The sequence below is a fragment of the Gigantopelta aegis genome, chromosome 9 (assembly GCF_016097555.1).
Source record: "Gigantopelta aegis isolate Gae_Host chromosome 9, Gae_host_genome, whole genome shotgun sequence".
Classification (NCBI taxonomy): domain Eukaryota; kingdom Metazoa; phylum Mollusca; class Gastropoda; order Neomphalida; family Peltospiridae; genus Gigantopelta; species Gigantopelta aegis.
In genome coordinates this window covers 20,999,535-21,019,081 of record NC_054707.1, presented here as the reverse complement: position 1 = coordinate 21,019,081, position 19,547 = coordinate 20,999,535, and the positions used below count along the sequence as shown (strand labels likewise).

At 38.4% G+C, this 19,547-nt stretch overlaps 1 protein-coding gene across 1 annotated transcript in view; it reads right to left on the bottom strand.

The window, feature by feature from the left end:
• LOC121381090 (unconventional myosin-Id-like) overlaps positions 1–19,547 on the bottom strand; it is a 59,426-nt gene that overhangs the window by 35,928 nt on the left and 3,951 nt on the right. Inside the window, exon 2 of the mRNA XM_041510193.1 lies at positions 18,740–18,948. Within this exon, the coding sequence (XP_041366127.1) occupies positions 18,740–18,948 (209 nt within the window). The remainder of the gene's footprint in view (positions 1–18,739; positions 18,949–19,547) is intronic.

Here is a 19,547-nt window from a genome sequence, read left to right as displayed (position 1 = left end):
ACAAAACACTGTATATGATCAATGAAGAACATGCAATATGAACGTTGTGTTCTCACACCAGATGATATACAGCAGTTGTGGTTCACTGGCGACAAGAAGAAACAACCAAACTGAAGCTGACAGGTCGTACATTCTTGTGTTAATAACTTTTATGGTTTTGCCACTAACTATATATATAGCAAACAATTGAAGTTGAGTTGGCCAACTTTCCTCATGTCTTGGACGACTGGCAGGGCTAGCCGCTTATCAACTGCTATAATTTTAGGAACAATTGGCAAATTTTATTTTAAATTGGCTAAAAATGTCATGTGCATGTCAGTGTGTGATTTTGGTTTACAACATTTAAGTGCCATAAGGACTCCTTCTTTGTAAATCTTGAGAGCGCGCTACCAACCCAGCGAGTCCTATCACGTGTCTCCAGTAGAACAGAAGATACACTAAATGTTTTGCATGAAACCATGGAAAAGATCGCTGTTCAAGACTGTGGTTTCACAGGATTTTGAGATATATGCTGACTGTGTCATTTCGAAGAATCAATGTAATTTGTACAAATAATTTTTACGAGCCATGCAGGCTTGTATGCTAGCCAAGCTAGAGAGTCCTATATGATTTTTGAGAGCCTCGGGCTCCCGAACTCTCCTCCAAATCGCACACGGCATGTAATATTAATAATTGGTATTTTGCTGGAAAATAACTGGGTTTTGCATTTTTGGAGATATTTAGCAAAATGTTTTTTTCACTCTGAGCTAGCCCTTGAACTGACCTATTCCAGAACTTGAGCCCATGTCCGATGTGTGCCTCAACAGCTTGCTCTCAACGTGCATGTTAAATTATGATGAAATTATTTTCAAGTCCAAGCCCAAGCTGTTGAGTCAGTGAGAGTGTAGTGGTAAATTAAGCCATCTGACGAGACTGGCAGATTTACATTGTATACAGGCAATAGGTTTGGAACATAAATTAAGTTTTAATAGCTCAGTACATATAGATCTACATGTATATATGCAAAGTTTGTTTCAAGTTTGTTTTGTTTAATGACACCACTAGAGCACATTGCTTAATTCATCATCGGCTATTGGATGTCAAACTTTTAATAATTCTGAAACACAGTCTTCAGAGGAAACCTGCTACATTTTTCCATTAGCAGCAAGGGATCTTTTACATGCACTTTCCAAACAGGACAGTAAATAACACAGTCTTTCATGTATTAGTCGTGGTGCACTGGCTGGAACAAAAAATAGCCCAATGGATCAATCCTAAACCGACAGTGCATTAGGGGAGGGGGAAAAACACCCAATGGCTCCACCAAGGAGATTCAATGATACGCGTATGACCCAAGCATCTCCAATCTAATGACTAACAGGGCTTCTAGAATTTTTTTTATTAAATCCACTAGCCATGGGATCAATAATTTTAAAAATTGACTAGCCTCGATTAAAAATCCACTAGCCCTACTTTACTTTAAAGTAAATACAATTTTACTAATAGATATGTCACCTAAAAATGGAGATAGAGCTTAAAAACACTTTAAGATTGGGAAGGTAGGAGCTGGGCCAGGATATTCATATTTACAAAGTAAGACTTAAATGCAGCATTTGACACCTTTTTTTTTTTACTAGCCGTTGGGCATGGTAATAGTAGTATCACTAGGCACAGGAGTGGGGCTACCATAATCTAGAAGCCCTGAACTGAGCTAGATCCCAACCCCCAAAGAAGTATGTCCTTTTTGTCTAACCCATTACCTTCATGCAAATATCCGATATAAAAAGTTAATGATCAAATGAAAATTAGAGTTTGCAAAACTAGATTTGCATGAGTGATGTGCCAACAAATTATCCTTCTTGCAGTTTTCAAAGGCCTGAGTCTTAAAGTGTAGATAGCCTGTACAGCTTAGCTGTGCACCCAGGACAGCATGCTTGAACCATAAACGGATATATAAGAGAAACAAAAAAAGAGAAAAAAAACAGTCATGGGCCTCGATAAAAGTTTTTTTTCTTTTTCACATGTACTATAAAATTGCCTCCAATGGTTTATCATCCTTTCAGCTTCCTAACACATTGCAGATCTTACCTGCTATTTAATTAACACCAGCCAAACAGCTACAGGTACTGTAGAGTAAGTAGACTGTAAACACACTATATATACTCTTCAAAAAAAGAAACGCAAAAGGGTACAAATGGGTTATAACTCCGATTTTATGTTTCCTACCGGTTCATGCTTTGTGAATATAAGGTCATTGCATGTCCCAAACACATTCCCACGGTTACATTCGATAAAACGCAGCTACTGTACAATAAAGTTCCAAAATGTGAATATTCGCAAAAACGCAGCCACGTGCAAACCATGTCACCACTGCACGTGCGTTGTCTGCACGTGCAACATGAACACCGACAGTATAAAAGTGCAGGGTGTTCGCTTGCCTGGCCTCTGTATCTGGCCGACAGTTGACAATCCAGGACATGCCACGTCTCAGTGAACCGCAGAGAAACAATGCCATCGGCCGACTAGACGCAGGCGAATCCAGAACGGCCGTTGCCAGGGCATTCCATGTGTCCCCAAGCACCATCTCCAGACTGTGGGACCGTTACCAGCAACATGGATCAACACGTGACCTCCCTAGATCCGGTCGACCACGGGTCACTACCCCCGGGCAGGACCGCTACATCCGGGTACGCCACCTTCGGGAACGATTGACTACTGCCACCTCCACAGCCGCAGCAATACCAGGTTTGCGCAGGATATCCGACCAGACCGTACGGAACCGCCTACGTGAGGTAGGAATTCGTGCCAGACGCCCAGTTCAAGGTATCATCTTAACACCACAACACCGTCGACTCCGACTGCAGTGGTGCCAGATTCATCGACAATGGCCTCAACTGCGATGGAGACAGGTGTGGTTCAGTGACGAGTCCCGATTTCTGCTCCGACGTCATGATGGAAGATGTCGCGTGTATAGGCGTCGTGGTGAACGTTATGCGGCAAACTGCGTGCAGGAAGTGGACAGATTCGGCGGGGGTAGTGTCATGGTGTGGGCAGCCATCTCACACACTGGCAGAACTGACCTGGTCCACGTGCAGGGCAACCTGAATGCACAGGGCTACATTGACCAGATCCTCCGGCCACACATCGTTCCAGTTATGGCCAAAGCCAACGCAGTGTTCCAACATGACAATGCCAGGCCTCACACAGCACATCTCACAACGGCTTTCCTACAGAACAACAACATTAATGTCCTTCCTTGGCCATCGAAATCACCGGATTTGAACCCAATTGAGCATCTATGGGACGAGTTGGACCGACGCCTCCGACAGCGACAACCACAGCCCCAGACCCTGCCCGAGCTGGCAGCAGCCTTGCAGGCCGAGTGGGCCACCATCCCCCGGGACGTCATCCGTACTCTGGTTGCTTCAATGGGCAGGCGGTGCCAGGCAGTTGTCAACACATGCGGAGGCCACACCCGGTATTGACTCCAGATGACCTTGACCTTGGTGGTGTGTCCTATCACTTACTCACAATGGACTGGAGTGAATTGTGAACAATCCTGCAACATTTGGTAATTATCGGACTCACCATTCAATAATTAAATCAATTCTCCAAATGTTACGACAATGTGGTTTTGCGTTTCTTCTTTTGAAGAGTATACATACATACATGTATATGTATATACACATCCAAGCAGAGTAAATGATGAACATCAATCGCATTCATGATTTTCATTTCCTGGTCAATTGTGCTCCTCAAATACCTGTAGCCTTCAATACAGGTACCACACAAAGAAGGTGCTAAAATTAGATTTGCACACCCGGAGATGACTGACACTACAAAAACTTTTTCAAAGAATTACATTGGCCCGACCAAGTTTTTATTGTTCGTGTGTGTGTGTGTGTGTGTGTGTGTGTGCATGTGATATACGTATGATATACATACATGTAAACGTATAATTTCTGAACCCTGTATATTTTAAGTAGTTTTTTTTTTCAAAAACAATTATCATCATTCAAACATTCCAGTTTGGTTTTAGAAATAACAAAAATGTTCAACTTTTATGTACAATGTGTAAAAAACACTGGTCAATAGAGCTGGGCGGTATTGAAATTTGAGGTTCGGTATCGATATCGGTAATTTACTTCGGTATCGGTACGGTATTCGGTATTGACACGATACCGATATCCAGCGCTATTTTCGGTATACTCGGCTTTAAATGCATGCCTGTGTTATGGCTCACCCGCAAATTTCATCTAAATACAATTAAACTCCATACACAAGGCTCTCGTCTGATTTATGCCAACCCAGTTTTCATTCGTCAGATATATTATTAGTACTTTCCGAGAAATATTTTTCAATACCGAAATTTCGGTATTTTGAAATTTGTTCGGTACGGTAAATCGGTATTGACATAATACCGATACCGAACGGTATATACGGTATACCGTCCAGCTCTACTGGTCAAAATATGATTATATATACTATTGTATAAATATTATTATACCAGCAATACTAGTGAACCAATGATGCACTGTCTTCTGCTCACAGAGTTTGCAATTATATATTTTTGTAAATGTTTTATTTAATTTCATCATGTATACAAAATGAACATCCAACTAGAAGAGATAGATTAATTAACAAAACCATACAGGGGTCGAAACACTGCCCTCCTGACAAATGTTTGCCTGTCAACATCACCAGAGTTATTTTTGCCTGCTGTCCCCTCAGACAACTATTATTTTACATTTATATACTTGAGCTATGTCTCGCTCCAGCCAGTGCACCACGACTGGTTTATATCAAAGGCTGTGGTATGTGCTATCCTGTCTGTGGGATGGTGCATATAAAAGATCCTTTGCTTCTAATCGAAAAGAGTAGTCCATGAAGTGGCGACAGTGAGATTCCTCTCTCAATATCTGTCTGGTCATTAACCATATGTCCGACGCCATGTAACAGTCAATAAAAATGTGTTGAGAGCATCGTTAAATAAAAACATTTCCTTCCTTATATACTTGAGGTTCTTGCCTCATGGGAGTAAACCTCCTTGGCAGACCCACTGGTTTTTCCCGTTCCAACATGGGCCCCACAAATGGTTTATCAACGGCCATGGTATGTATATGTGCCATTCTGTCTGTGGGGATGGTATACATATAAAGGGAGGGTGTATATGTATATATATAAAAGATCCCTAATTTACATGGTAAAATTTAGCAAGCTGCCTCCGAAGACTACAGGTATGCATCAAAATTACAAAGTGTTTGACATCCAATGATTAATTATTCAATGTGCTCTAGTGGTGTTGTTGAACAAAACCAATTTAACAATTCTATGATCCATTGCACAGGGCTTCTAGATTATGGTAGCCCCACTCCCATGACTAGTGATATTCAATATTGGGCTAGTAAATAGCTAATATTGCCATGCCCAATGGCTAGTGAAAATATTTGTTAAATGTTGCAGTTAAGTCTATTTTCTAAATATGAATATCCTGCTTCCCCATCACCCCAATGTTAGTGTTTTTAAGGTATACCTCTCTCTTTAGGTGACATATCTGAGTTTTACGATTATTTAGTAAAATTGTATTAATTAATGTAGTAAAATAGGGATTGTGAATTTTTAATCGTAGCTAGTAAATTTATAAAATTACTGATCACATGGCTAGTGGATTTTATAAAAATGATTGCATCTCAGGTACAAGAAAGCACTCTAACCATCCTGCCTGTACTTGTAAGTAATGTCACAGCTGCATGGGTATTTGAGTTAGTAGTCGATTGTAATGTTTATTGCCATGTGTATTGTAAGACATTTCCAGTTCAACATATACAGTGATCCGTAAAGTTAGCAAATGTTATGAAATGTACACTGGTATGAGAATATGTCCCCAGGTCAATATTCAATGTTAAATGCATTACACTATGGTATTTAAAAGATATGTACAAGGTATGCAGTTCACTCCAGGGAATATGAAGTCTGAATACATTGTAAAAAATACATACCGGTATATAAGTACATGTTATTTTTGAAGATTTACAAAATATGCAAACACTGTCACATATATGTATTCACTGGGTGCTGGTTTATTTTACAAAGTTTAGTTGATTAAATACGCTGCAATAACAGTGTTTTTTTACTTAGATTATGCACTAACATTTATCTTCATTATTTTCCACCCCCACCTACTCCAACTTTATACAGAAGATATCCCAAATAATACTTGGAAAATGGATATTATATACTGAACTTATGCTATACTTGTACAAAGTTTCCGTGACATACATGTAAGTATAATTCAACCTCGACCCAACTTACTCAACATATCTTCATATGCACATACAATGTATATATACAAACGTATAATATATATATACGTGTGTATATATATATATATATATATATATATATATATATAAAAAAATGAAAAAAGAAAACAAGTGTACAGTATATATATATATATATATATATCTAATTTCTGACCTATTTATTGTTTTGTGGGGACATAGCTTAGTGGTAAAGCTTGACTTGACTTGACAATTTTAACATGCTTCTACACCACGAAGGTTTCGAGCATGTCTATCTCGAGTCCCGTCTCTGAATACCAGGGGCCTGACTCGGGACAGCACATGCCTGATGTGCAGTCAATCTAGTAGTAGACTGATTCCAATGAGTGGGCCCAATGGTCTTATTTCTCATTCCAACAGGTGCACCATGACTGGAATGTCAAATGTTGTGGTATGTGCTATCCTGTCTGTGAGATGGTGCAAATAAAAGATCCCTGGCCACTATTGGAAAAATGTAGCAGGTTTCCTCTTTAAGACTATATATCAGAACTACCAAATGTTTGACATCCATTAGCCGATGATTAATAAATCAATGTACTCTAGGGGTATCGTTATTAAACAAAACAATCATTTTAAAAAAAATTGTAGGAGGATAGGACTAAGATATACATGTATTGTTACTATGATAACATTTGCTTGTTAAATTTTTATTTTTATTGTTTGGCGAACATGTTTGCTGTCTGTGCTTCTGGAGACCATATTATTGATGATGTAATGAGTTTTAATTCTGCAAAATAGAACGGGAAGTGAATTCCGTCCACATGCCTAACAAGGCGACGTTTAGTGGTATGTCAGTGTTTCTTCTAGAGGGTAAAACGGGTATGGTGCCATGCTCAAATGTATTTGCAGAGTTTATTTTTTTAAGTTAACTTTTTGACAAAATTAATTACTCTTATCATTACTGTATGATTTTCTTAACCCTAAACGTAACCCATTTTCTTTCTGGGGGAGGCCCCCCATATCCCTCCCCTATTGACTGCGGTAGCGTTCAAATGCATAGTGCCATACCCAAATTTCTTTCTGTCAGAAACACTGTATGTGTATTGACTAGTTCGCCCAAATCATCTCATACCATGATCCTCGCTGATCTGTTTGTATTAATTTTGGTTCGGTTGCCAGGGGGCAACCGAATGAAAGGTTTTAGTTGCCAAAAAAAAATAAAAAAATGGTTGCAACATATAGGGCTGCATAATACATTACAAAAAATATTTTGCTACCAATGGAAATATGTAGCGCTCGGGTTTCCTTGGAAGATTATATTTAACATGCAAAAGCTGATGATTAATCAATTGATGTGCTCTATTGATAACCTTAAACCAAACAAACTTTGAACTTTTTAACTTTGTGTCCATGCTTGTCAAAGTACGCCAGAAATTTGATCACCTCATCAGGTACAGTTGGTACATGTATTTTAGTCCTGTGATAAGAGTTTGTATGTTTTTAACAACAAAATTTTGTTAATGCTTTGTTAGATTATAATTGCATAGTTTCTGCATGACCCCAAGTTTGCTGGACATTGTCACCAAGCATTCTACTATAAACACAATGAGTACCCTATGAACGCCAAACTGACATCGATATTTTGACACTTTTGTTAGTTTCAGTACACTTTTTACAATGGGCATGCACTGTTGAATTCCACAGTATGACTATCTTGATCTGTGATAAACATGTTTTACATACATGTATTATAATATATGCCATATAACTACCAAAGATGGATCTTTTAGGCAGTATGCCTGTTGGCCAATCCCCAACCAGCATTATAATTGGGAATAAATGTTGTTTAAACCCAGATGGATCTGCATTTGACCCCCCAAAAAGGTGTGATGTACATTTGTAACCCAGTGGTAAAGCGCTTTCTTGATACGCGTACAGTCTAGGATTGATCTCCATCAGTGGGTTCATTGGGCTATTTCTTGTTCCAGCCAGTGCACCACGAATGGTATATCAAAGACCATGGTATGTGCTATCCTATCTGTGGGATGGTGTATATAAAAGATCCCTTGCTGCTAATGAAAAAATGTCGCGGGTTTTCTTCTTTTTCCCCATGACTTGCCTTTCATCGACCTTCTGGGGCGTGACTTAGCCCAGTGGTAAAGTGCTCGCTTGATGCATGGTCAGTTTGGGATCGATCCCCGTGAGTGGGCCAATTAGGCTATTTTTCGTTCCAGCCAATGCACCACGACTGGTATATCAAAGACCATGGTATGTGCTATCCTATTTGTGGGATGGTGTATATAAAAGATCCCTTGCTATTAATAGAAAAATGTAGTGGGTTTCCTCTCTGAGACTATATGTCAAAATTACCAAATGTTTGACATCCAATAGCCGATGATGATTAATAAATCAATGTGCTCTCCAGTGGTGTCGTTAAACAAAAGAAACGTTTTCATCCATCTTCTGGAATGCCCTCATATGATCATGACAGTTGACCATACATGTATACTGAACAAAAAAAGAAACTTCCGATTTGTACATATAGTATTTGTTGTGTTAAAGAATTCATTGTGTTATGAAATTATATAGGTAGTATTATTAGCCTTAAGCTGTATTATCAGGATTCATGAATTTTATCGATTATTTTTGCACTGTTAATCGTAGATGTGAAATTCAATTTGCACATGCATGCATGGTGCGACATGTCCCATGTAGTATTCGGTCAATTTGTTTTACTTGTCTTACTGACATTGTTGTCAAGTGAACGAAAACGCTTCAAAATTTTTAAAACATTTAAAGTTTTTTTTACATTGTAGCATTTTTAGTATGCCAAGAATACCCAATAATTTACGCGAACAGGCGATTGGCATGCTTGATGCTGGCATGTCGACAGAAGACGTTGCAAGGCATGTTGGGAGTTCTAGTCGAGCGATACGAAATCTTCGCGTAAGATTTCGAATGACAGGAAGCACCAACGACTTGCCACGTCGTGGACGTCCACGTGTTACAATGCGTGGTCAAGACCGCTATATCATGAACACGCATTTGCGCAATCGATTCCAAACTGCCACTGCTACTGCTGCTAACACACCTGGGCTTCATAATAACCGAATCAGTGGGCAAACTGTTCATAATCGTCTGCGGGAGAATGGTTTACATACACGACATCCTTACGTCAGATGTGTTTTAACGCAATGTCATTGTCTAAATCGTCTTAATTGGGCAAGTGTACACACTTGTTGGATACGGCGATGCTGGAATACCGTTCTTTTTTCGGATGAATCCAGATTTTCTTTACAACGTGGTGATGGCAGGGTGCATGTCTACCATAGGAGAAATGAACGCTATGCTGACTGTTGTGTTCTTGAATGAGATCATTTTGGGGGTGGGGGTTGTGTCATAGTCTGGGCAGCCATTGCCCATGGTTATCGTTCACCACTAGTCATCACTGATGGCAATTTAAATGCTCAACGTTACCACGATGACATTCTCGCTCATCACGTCATTCCTCTGTTCCATAACAACGCCAACATCTCGATTTTTTAGCATGATAATGCCACCGCTCATACAGCTAGAGACACTGTAAATTTTCTTAGAACAAATAACATTGATTTCATTGATGACTGGCCCATTAAAAGTCCTGATCTCAACCCCATCGAGCATGTCTGGGATAGTCTGGACAGACGATTGAGGCGTCATCCCAACCCACCCGCTAACGTCAACGAACTCCGTCAAGTACTCATTTAGGAATGGAACAATATTCCACAGGCAGAAATCAACACTTTAGTCAATTTTATGCACCTACGATGCACTGCAGTGGTCAATTCAAGAGGTGGTCATACCCGTTATTAAGTGGGGGTTTTTTTTTTTAACCCCTACCACACTTGGTCAAAATTTCTCCCAGTTTCTGTTAATCTATGGCCACGATTTCTGCACCAAATGATGCATCATGGAACACTCTTTAAATGCATATATAACAATTATTCCCCCGGTTTGTTTTCATCAAGTTATGTTCAAGCAAAGTTAGCGGAAGTTTCTTATTTTGTTCAGTATACATGTAGGTTTCACTGCACATACTGAGTCACAAACATTTGTCGTGATAAATTTCCCCACAGTGGTCAAGTTGACAATACACTCAAGTTGGTTTGGATTCACCAACAGTAAACAAACAGTCACGAATGTATGAAAAATGAACATGTGGTACGATGTGTTCCACTTACTATCAGGCTAATTTTCTGAGTCAACAGACAGGGTCATAGCGTGGGTGTTCTGTCAACACCCAAAGTGATGTGAACGCCATGTGCACCATACTCATAATGCAGACAAACAGACCTACAGTAAATGAAAAACTAGAAAGGGAAGGAATGTGTATATTTAAGTTTGTGGGCGTGACTCGGTATACATACCGGTACATGTGTAATTTCCAACTTAGCAGGTTTCCGTAGCTGTATATTTCATCCTGTGATTGTCTCATACAAATTTAAATGTACGTAAAATGAGTCATCAAAGTTTTGCTTTCACAAGCAACATTTTTGGTTAATAAAAAATTATTAGCAACTAATATTTAATGTTTTAAAATTGTGTCGCGATTTCTGAAACTTGCAACTTGCGTAGAATATCACGACGTGATAATAAACAAAATATTTACTTTTCTTCTAAAAAAAAAGAAGAAGAAAACCTTTCTTCTAATCCATAGTATTTAAATATACATGGAGACATTCATTTAAACACGGTATGTGTGTTGACTAGTTCGCCCAAATCATCTCATACCATGATCCTCGCTGATCTGTTTGTATTAATTTTGGTTCAGTTGCCAGGGGGGGCGACTGAATGAAACGTTTTAGTTGCCAAAAAGAAAAAAATGGCTGCATAATATATTACAAAAATATATTTTGCTACCAATGGAAATATGTAGCGCTCGGGTTTCCTTGGAAGATTATATTTAACATGCAAAAGCTGATGATTAATCAATTGATGTGCTCTATTGATAACCTTAAACCAAACAAACTTTGAACTTTTTAACTTTGTGTCCATGCTTGTCAAAGTACGCCAGAAATTTGATCACCTCATCAGGTACAGTTGGTACATGTATTTTAGTCCTGTGATAAGAGTTTGTATGTTTTTAACAACAAAATTTTGTTAATGCTTTGTTAGATTATAATTGCATAGTTTCTGCATGACCCCAAGTTTGCTGGACATTGTCACCAAGCATTCTACTATAAACACAATGAGTACCCTATGAACGCCAAACTGACATCGATATTTTGACACTTTTGTTAGTTTCAGTACACTTTTTACAATGGGCATGCACTGTTGAATTCCACAGTATGACTATCTTGATCTGTGATAAACATGTTTTACATACATGTATTATAATATATGCCATATAACTACCAAAGATGGATCTTTTAGGCAGTATGCCTGTTGGCCAATCCCCAACCAGCATTATAATTTGGAATAAATGTTGTTTAAACCCAGATGGATCTGCATTTGACCCCCCAAAAAGCGCTTTCTTGATACGCGTACAGTCTGGGATTGATCTCCATCAGTGGATCCATTGGGCTATTTCTCGTTCCAGCCAGTGCACCACGACTGGTATATCAAAGACCATGGTATGTACTATCCTATTTGTGGGATGGTGTATATAAAAGATCCCTTGCTATTAATAGAAAAATGTAGTGGGTTTCCTCTCTGAGACTATATGTCAAAATTACCAAATGTTTGACATCCAATAGCCAATGATGATTAATAAATCAATGTGCTCTCCAGTGGTGTCGTTAAACAAAAGAAACGTTTTCATCTATCTTCTGGAATGTCCTCATATGATCATGACAGTTGACCATACATGTATACTGAACAAAAAAAGAAACTTCCGATTTGTACATATAGTATTTGTTGTGTTAAAGAATTCATTGTGTTATGAAATTATATAGGTAGTATTAGCCTTGAGCTGTATTATCAGGATTCATGAATTTTATCGATTATTTTTGCACTGTTAATCGTAGATGTGAAATTCAATTTGCACATGCATGCATGGTTCGACATGTCCCGTGTAGTATTCGGTCAATTTGTTTTACTTGTCTTACTGACATTGTTGTCAAGTGAACGAAAACGCTTCAAAATTTGTAAAAAAATTAAAGTTTTTTTTACATTGTAGCATTTTTAGTATGCCAAGAATACCCAATAATTTACGCGAACAGGCGATTGGCATGCTTGATGCTGGCATGTCGACAGAAGACGTTGCAAGGCATGTTGGGAGTTCTAGTCGAGCGATACGAAATCTTCGCGTAAGATTTCGAATGACAGGAAGCACCAATGACTTGCCACGTCGTGGACGTCCACGTGTTACAATGCGTGGTCAAGACCGCTATATCATGAACACGCATTTGCACAATCGATTCCAAACTGCCACTGCTACTGCTGCTAACACACCTGGGCTTCATAATAACTGAATCAGTGGGCAAACTGTTCATAATCGTCTGCGGGAGAATGGTTTACATACACGACATCCTTACGTCAGATGTGTTTTAACGCAATGTCATGGTCTAAATCGTCTTAATTGGGCAAGTGTACACACTCGTTGGATACGGCGATGCTGGAATACCGTTCTTTTTTCGGATGAATCCAGATTTTCTTTACAACGTGGTGATGGCAGGGTGCGTGTCTACCATAGGAGAAATGAACGCTATGCTGACTGTTGTGTTCTTGAACGAGATCATTTTGGGGGTGGGGGTTGTGTCATAGTCTGGGCAGCCATTGCCCATGGTTATCGTTCACCACTAGTCATCATTGATGGCAATTTAAATGCTCAACGTTACCACGATGACATTCTCGCTCATCACGTCATTCCTCTGTTCCATAACAACGCCAACATCTCGATTTTTCAGCATGATAATGCCACCTCTCATACAGCTAGAGACACTGTAAATTTTCTTAGAACAAATAACATTGATTTCATTGATGACTGGCCCATTAAAAGTCCTGATCTCAACCCCATCGAGCATGTCTGGGATAGTCTGGACAGACGATTGAGGCGTCATCCCAACCCACCCGCTAACGTCAACGAACTCCGTCAAGTACTCATTTAGGAATGGAACAATATTCCACAGGCAGAAATCAACACTTTAGTCAATTTTATGCACCTACGATGCACTGCAGTGGTCAATTCAAGAGGTGGTCATACCCGTTATTAAGTGGGTTTTTTTTTTTTTAACCCCTACCACACTTGGTCAAAATTTCTCCCAGTTTCTGTTAATCTATGGCCACGATTTCTGCACCAAATGATGCATCATGGAACACTCTTTAAATGCATATATAACAATTATTCCCCCGGTTTGTTTTCATCAAGTTATGTTCAAGCAAAGTTAGCGGAAGTTTCTTATTTTGTTCAGTATACATGTAGGTTTCACTGCACATACTGAGTCACAAACATTTGTCGTGATAAATTTCCCCACAGTGGTCAAGTTGACAATACACTCAAGTTGGTTTGGATTCACCAACAGTAAACAAACAGTCACGAATGTATGAAAAATGAACATGTGGTACGATGTGTTCCACTTACTATCAGGCTAATTTTCTGAGTCAACAGACAGGGTCATAGCGTGGGTGTTCTGTCAACACCCAAAGTGATGTGAACGCCATGTGCACCATACTCATAATGCAGACAAACAGACCTACAGTAAATGAAAAACTAGAAAGGGAAGGAATGTGTATATTTAAGTTTGTGGGCTTGACTCAGTATACATACCGGTACATGTGTAATTTCCAACTTAGCAGGTTTCCGTAGCTGTATATTTCATCCTGTGATTGTCTCATACAAATTTAAATGTACGTAAAATGAGTCATCAAAGTTTTGCTTTCACAAGCAACATTTTTGGTTAATAAAAAATTATTAGCAACTAATATTTAATGTTTTAAAATTGTGTCGCGATTTCTGAAACTTGCAACTTGCGTAGAATATCACGACGTGATAATAAACAAAATATTTACTTTTCTTCTAAAAAAGAAGAAGAAGAAAACGTTTCTTCTATTCCACTTTCTTCTATTCCATAGTATATAAATATACATGGAGACAGTCATTTAAACACGGTATGTGTGTTGACTAGTTCGCCCAAATCATCTCATACCATGATCCTCACTGATCTGTTTGTATTAATTTTGGTTCAGTTGCCAGGGGGTGACTGAATGAAACGTTTTAGTTGCCAGAAAGAAAAAAAATGGTTGCATAATATATTACAAAAATATATTTTGCTACCAATGGAAATATGTAGAGCTCGGGTTTCCTTGGAAGATTATATTTAACATGCAAAAGCTGATGATTAATCAATTGATGTGCTCTATTGATAACCTTAAACCAAACAAACTTTGAACTTTTTAACTTTGTGTCCATGCTTGTCAAAGTACGCCAGAAATTTGATCACCTCATCAGGTACAGTTGGTACATGTATTTTAGTCCTGTGATAAGAGTTTGTATGTTTTTAACAACAAAATTTTGTTAATGCTTTGTTAGATTATAATTGCATAGTTTCAGCATGACACCAAGTTTGCTGGACATTGTCACCAAGCATTCTACTATAAACACAATGAGTACCCTATGAACGCCAAACTGACATCGATATTTTGACACTTTTGTTAGTTTCAGTACACTTTTTACAATGGGCATGCACTGTTGAATTCCAGTCAGTATGACTATCTTGATCTGTGATAAACATGTTTTAGATATGTACATGCATTATAATATATGCCATATAACTACCAAAGATGGATCTTTTAGGTATTATGCCTGTTGGCCAATCCCCAACCAGCATTATAATTGGGAATAAATGTGGTTTAAACCAAGATGGATCTGCATTTGACCACAAAAAAAGGTGTAATGTACATTTGTAGCCCAGTGGTAAAGCACTTTCTTGATGAGCGTACAGTCTGGGATTGATCCCATCAGTGGGCCCATTGGGCCATTTCTCGTTCCAGCCAGTGCACCACGACTGGTATATCAAAGGCCATGGTATGTGCTATCCTATCTGTGGGATGGTGTATATAAAAGATCCCTTGCTGCTAATGAAAAAATGTCGCGGGTTTTTTCTTTTTCCCCATGACTTGCCTTTCATCGACCTTCTGGGGCGTGACTTAGCCCAGTGGTAAAGTGCTCGCTTGATGCGTGGTCAGTTTGGGATCGATCCCCGTGAGTGGGCCCATTAGGCTATTTTTCGTTCCAGCCAGTGCACCATGACTGGTATATCAAAGGCCATGATATGTGCTATCCTATCTGTGGGATGGTGTATATAAAAGATCCCTTGCTATTAATGGGAAAATGTAGTGGGTTTCCTCTCTGAGACTATATGTCAAAATTACCAAATGTTTGACATCCATATGCCGATGATGATTAATAAATCAGTGTGCTCTCCAGTGGTGTTATTAAACAAATGAAATGTTTTCATCCACCTTCTGGAATGTCCTCATATGATCATGACAGTTGACCATACATGTACATGTAGGTTTCACTGTACATACTGAGTCACAAACATTTGTCGTGATAAATTTCCCCACAGTGGTCAAGTTGACAATACACTCAAGTTGGTTTGGATTCACCAACAGTAAACAAACAGTCACGAATGTATGAAAAATGAACATGTGGTACGATGTGTTCCACTTACTATCAGGCTAATTTTCTGAGTCAACAGACAGGGTCATAGCGTGGGTGTTCTGTCAACACCCAAAGTGATGTGAACGCCATGTGCACCATACTCATAATGCAGACAAACAGACCTACGGTAAATGAAAAACTAGAAAGCTTTAAGTTTGTGGGCTTGACTCAGTATACATACCGGTAGATGTGTAATTTCCAACTTAGCAGGTTTCCGTAGCTATATATTTCATCCTGTGATTGTCTCATACAAATTGAAATGTATGTAAAATGAGTCATCAAAGTTTTGCTTTCCAAGGGAACATTTTGTTTTTAAACTTTTGATTAGCAACATTTTTGGTTAATAAAAAATTATTAGCAACTAATATTTAATGTTTTAAAACTGTGTCGTGATTTCTGAAACTTGCATAGCATATCACGTAATAATAAACAAAATATTTACTTTTTCTTCTAAAAAAAAAGAAGAAAACCTTTCTTCTATCTATAGTATTTAAATATAAATGGAGACAGTCATTTAAAGGTTTAGTTCACTGCATCCTGACCCACCATTTAAAAATATATTTAATTATTGTTGATAAAAGTGTCACAATTTAGTCAATTAATATTGTTAAGACCTCCGGTAGCCACAAATTATTATAATGTACTTGAGTGTCATTATAAACTAAAAGGAATATTTATTAGCCAAAGACTAAATGTTGCAAACACTTTGTGTAACTTATAAGAATTAGCAATTGGCTAAAAGTAATTTGGTAATGGGCAGGCGGGGTCCTGCTCTTTATTATTATTATATTATATTAATATCTCAAGAAAAAAAATGAAAATAATAATTTATAACAAAAAGAAAGTTTTGGCGATTTAAATTTATAAGTCTATTACCAAGCATTTGTAAGCACACAGATAATTATAATCATTTATTACCCCAGCGATCACTCATAACAGGGAAAATATTTTTCATATTTTCTCAGTGAGAAATATTCTACATTGGTCTAACGAACAATTTGTTGATTTGACGCTTACAAACCAATGACCTTGTCGGTACTAAATATGACGTCAGCACGATTTGGCAAACAAAAAATTACGTCATGTAGTTTAAAGAGTTTGCATTTACGGCTCTCTGTTTTTGGTGTTAAATTTATAACAAAATGTCATTTTAATGCAATTCTTTATAGATTTTGTAGCAGAATAAAGAGAACTTTTGTTTTTGAAAATTATCTATGAACGTGATTAAATTACAAAGTTAAAGTAATACTCAGAACAGTGCGTAAAGTGGTTTATATCGTTTCTATACAGGTTGTCCTTCGTGCATATGTGTGGAAAATAAAGGCTTTAAGAGAAAAAAATAGCTGAGGTAATAAATAGAATAACAAACTCAGTACCAATTATCAAATTTATGTCGCTAAAGCTTGTGACAACTGAAAATTATTTCACTCGGAACATAAATTCGATAATAACTGGTAACTCGTTTATTATCCTCTATATAACAATGAATGTAACCAAATATTTCCTCAGGGTTCATAACCATAATGACAATGACATGGGAGGTAAATGTGTGTATTGGCGTGGATGTAGCGAGGCGATAGAGATGTCACACCTTGACTTGCACGCATTATCGGTCTCTGCGGCAAACACTGCTGCTAATTTGCAAACATTTCATCTGTGGACGATTGCAGGAAAAGTGGACAATTCAATATTTGTGATGTTGACATCTAATGTTGCTTCACACAACACAACCTGTTTCCACAGCAAACAGCTGTGCTCTCTGTATTCATGGATTGGGCAGCTCGGTAGCAGCTTAACACATGTATAGCAACAGAAGAGTAACTATGACAACAGTGTTATTATCAGCATTAATTGTATGTACACTGGTTTGGCGGTCACATTTTATTAGTGTATAATCTCGGTGAAAGCAATATTCCATAAATACTTTATAATAATATTAATACTGGGGGCTATCCCTGCCAGGATTACAAGGTCGCGTGGGAGGTACACAAATGACATCACATTACATTAATTTGATCTCAAATCTTGCGACGGAAAATGTTTAATACAAGAATGTTCATTACATTTCAACTTATTTCCGTGTTTATATCCAATTACGGTTCAAGCACACAGTCCTGGGCACACACCTAAGTTACCTGGGCTGTCTGTCCAGGACCGTGGGTTAGTGAGAGAAAAGAGGGTGTAGTGGTACTCGCTATGGGTGGGAGCCAGTACTGGGCTGCGAACCCAGTACCTACTAGCCTTATGAACGACGGCTTAACCACGACACCACCGAGGCTGGTATAAGAATGTTAAATTATTCAAAAATTATAATGTGGAGATGAAAAAACACATTTCATATCTTCTAAGTTCAAGGGTCATAACTCTGTGAAATAGGTAAATTGCCGTGAAAGTTAAACCCACACTGTAACAGCACATGATAAACCTAAAACCTATTCATAAATTTCAGATGAATATCTTCAGCAATTGCAAAAAAAGTCAAACTTGATCTGCAGCAGTACATGATAAAGCTATACACAAAATTTCAGTCGTATATTAATATCTCTGGGCATTGCGAAAAAAAGTCAGGAAAACTATAGTGGTACAGATGGATGGACAGACAGACAGAGGTGAAATCTATAGTCCCCTCTGGTTGGAGATAGATATATATATATATATATATATATCTATCTATCTATCTCTCTCTCTCTCTCTCTCTCTCTCTATCTATATATATCTATATATCTATGGGATAGATGGACAGATGGACAGACAGACAGACAGACAGACAGAAGGATGGAGACAAAACCTATAGTCCCCTCCAATTGGGGACTAAACGCTAGTGGCACCTACCTACCTGATATAACTATGCAGGTGTCTCTGGAACTGCGTTTCATGGTTTTATAGGCACTGTCTGCTAGAGCAAAAATGTGTGGCGGTCTCTCATAAATCTCTCTGCCCTTGTACTCATCGACATATTTGGCACTGTAAATGTCCATCGGTTTATACGGGTTCACCGAAACTACAACTTCACCAATATAGGTGTATATTCTTGACTGTTCAAACCTACAAAACAGAGGATTTAAAACACATATATGTAGATATTGTAATTTGTAAATTAATTAAATATACAGGTATGTATATGTATGTATACTAGTATACATGTATATAGCCAGTGTTTCTGCCAGAAGGAAATTTTGGGGTATGGCTCTATGGAATTGAAAAGTAAAGTAAAGTTTGTTTTATTTAATGATGCCACTAGAGCACATTGATTTTTTATCTTATCATCGGCTATTGGACGTCAAACATATGGTCATTCTGACACTGTTTTTCAGAGGAAACCCGCTGTCGCCACATATGCTACTCTTTTACGACAGGCAGCAAGAGATCTTTTATTTGCGCTTCCCACAGGCAGAATAGGACAAACCATGGCCTTTGTTCAACCAGTTATGGATCACTGGTCGGTACAAGTGGTTTACACCTACCCATTGAGCCTTGTGGGGCACTCACTCAGGGTTTGGAGTCTGTATCTGGATTAAAAATCCCATGCCTCGACTGGGATCTGAACCCAGTACCTACCAGCCTGTAGACCGATGGCCTAACCACGATGCCACTGAGGCCGGTCTATGGAATTGAATGCATCCAGTCAATTGGGGGTATGGGAT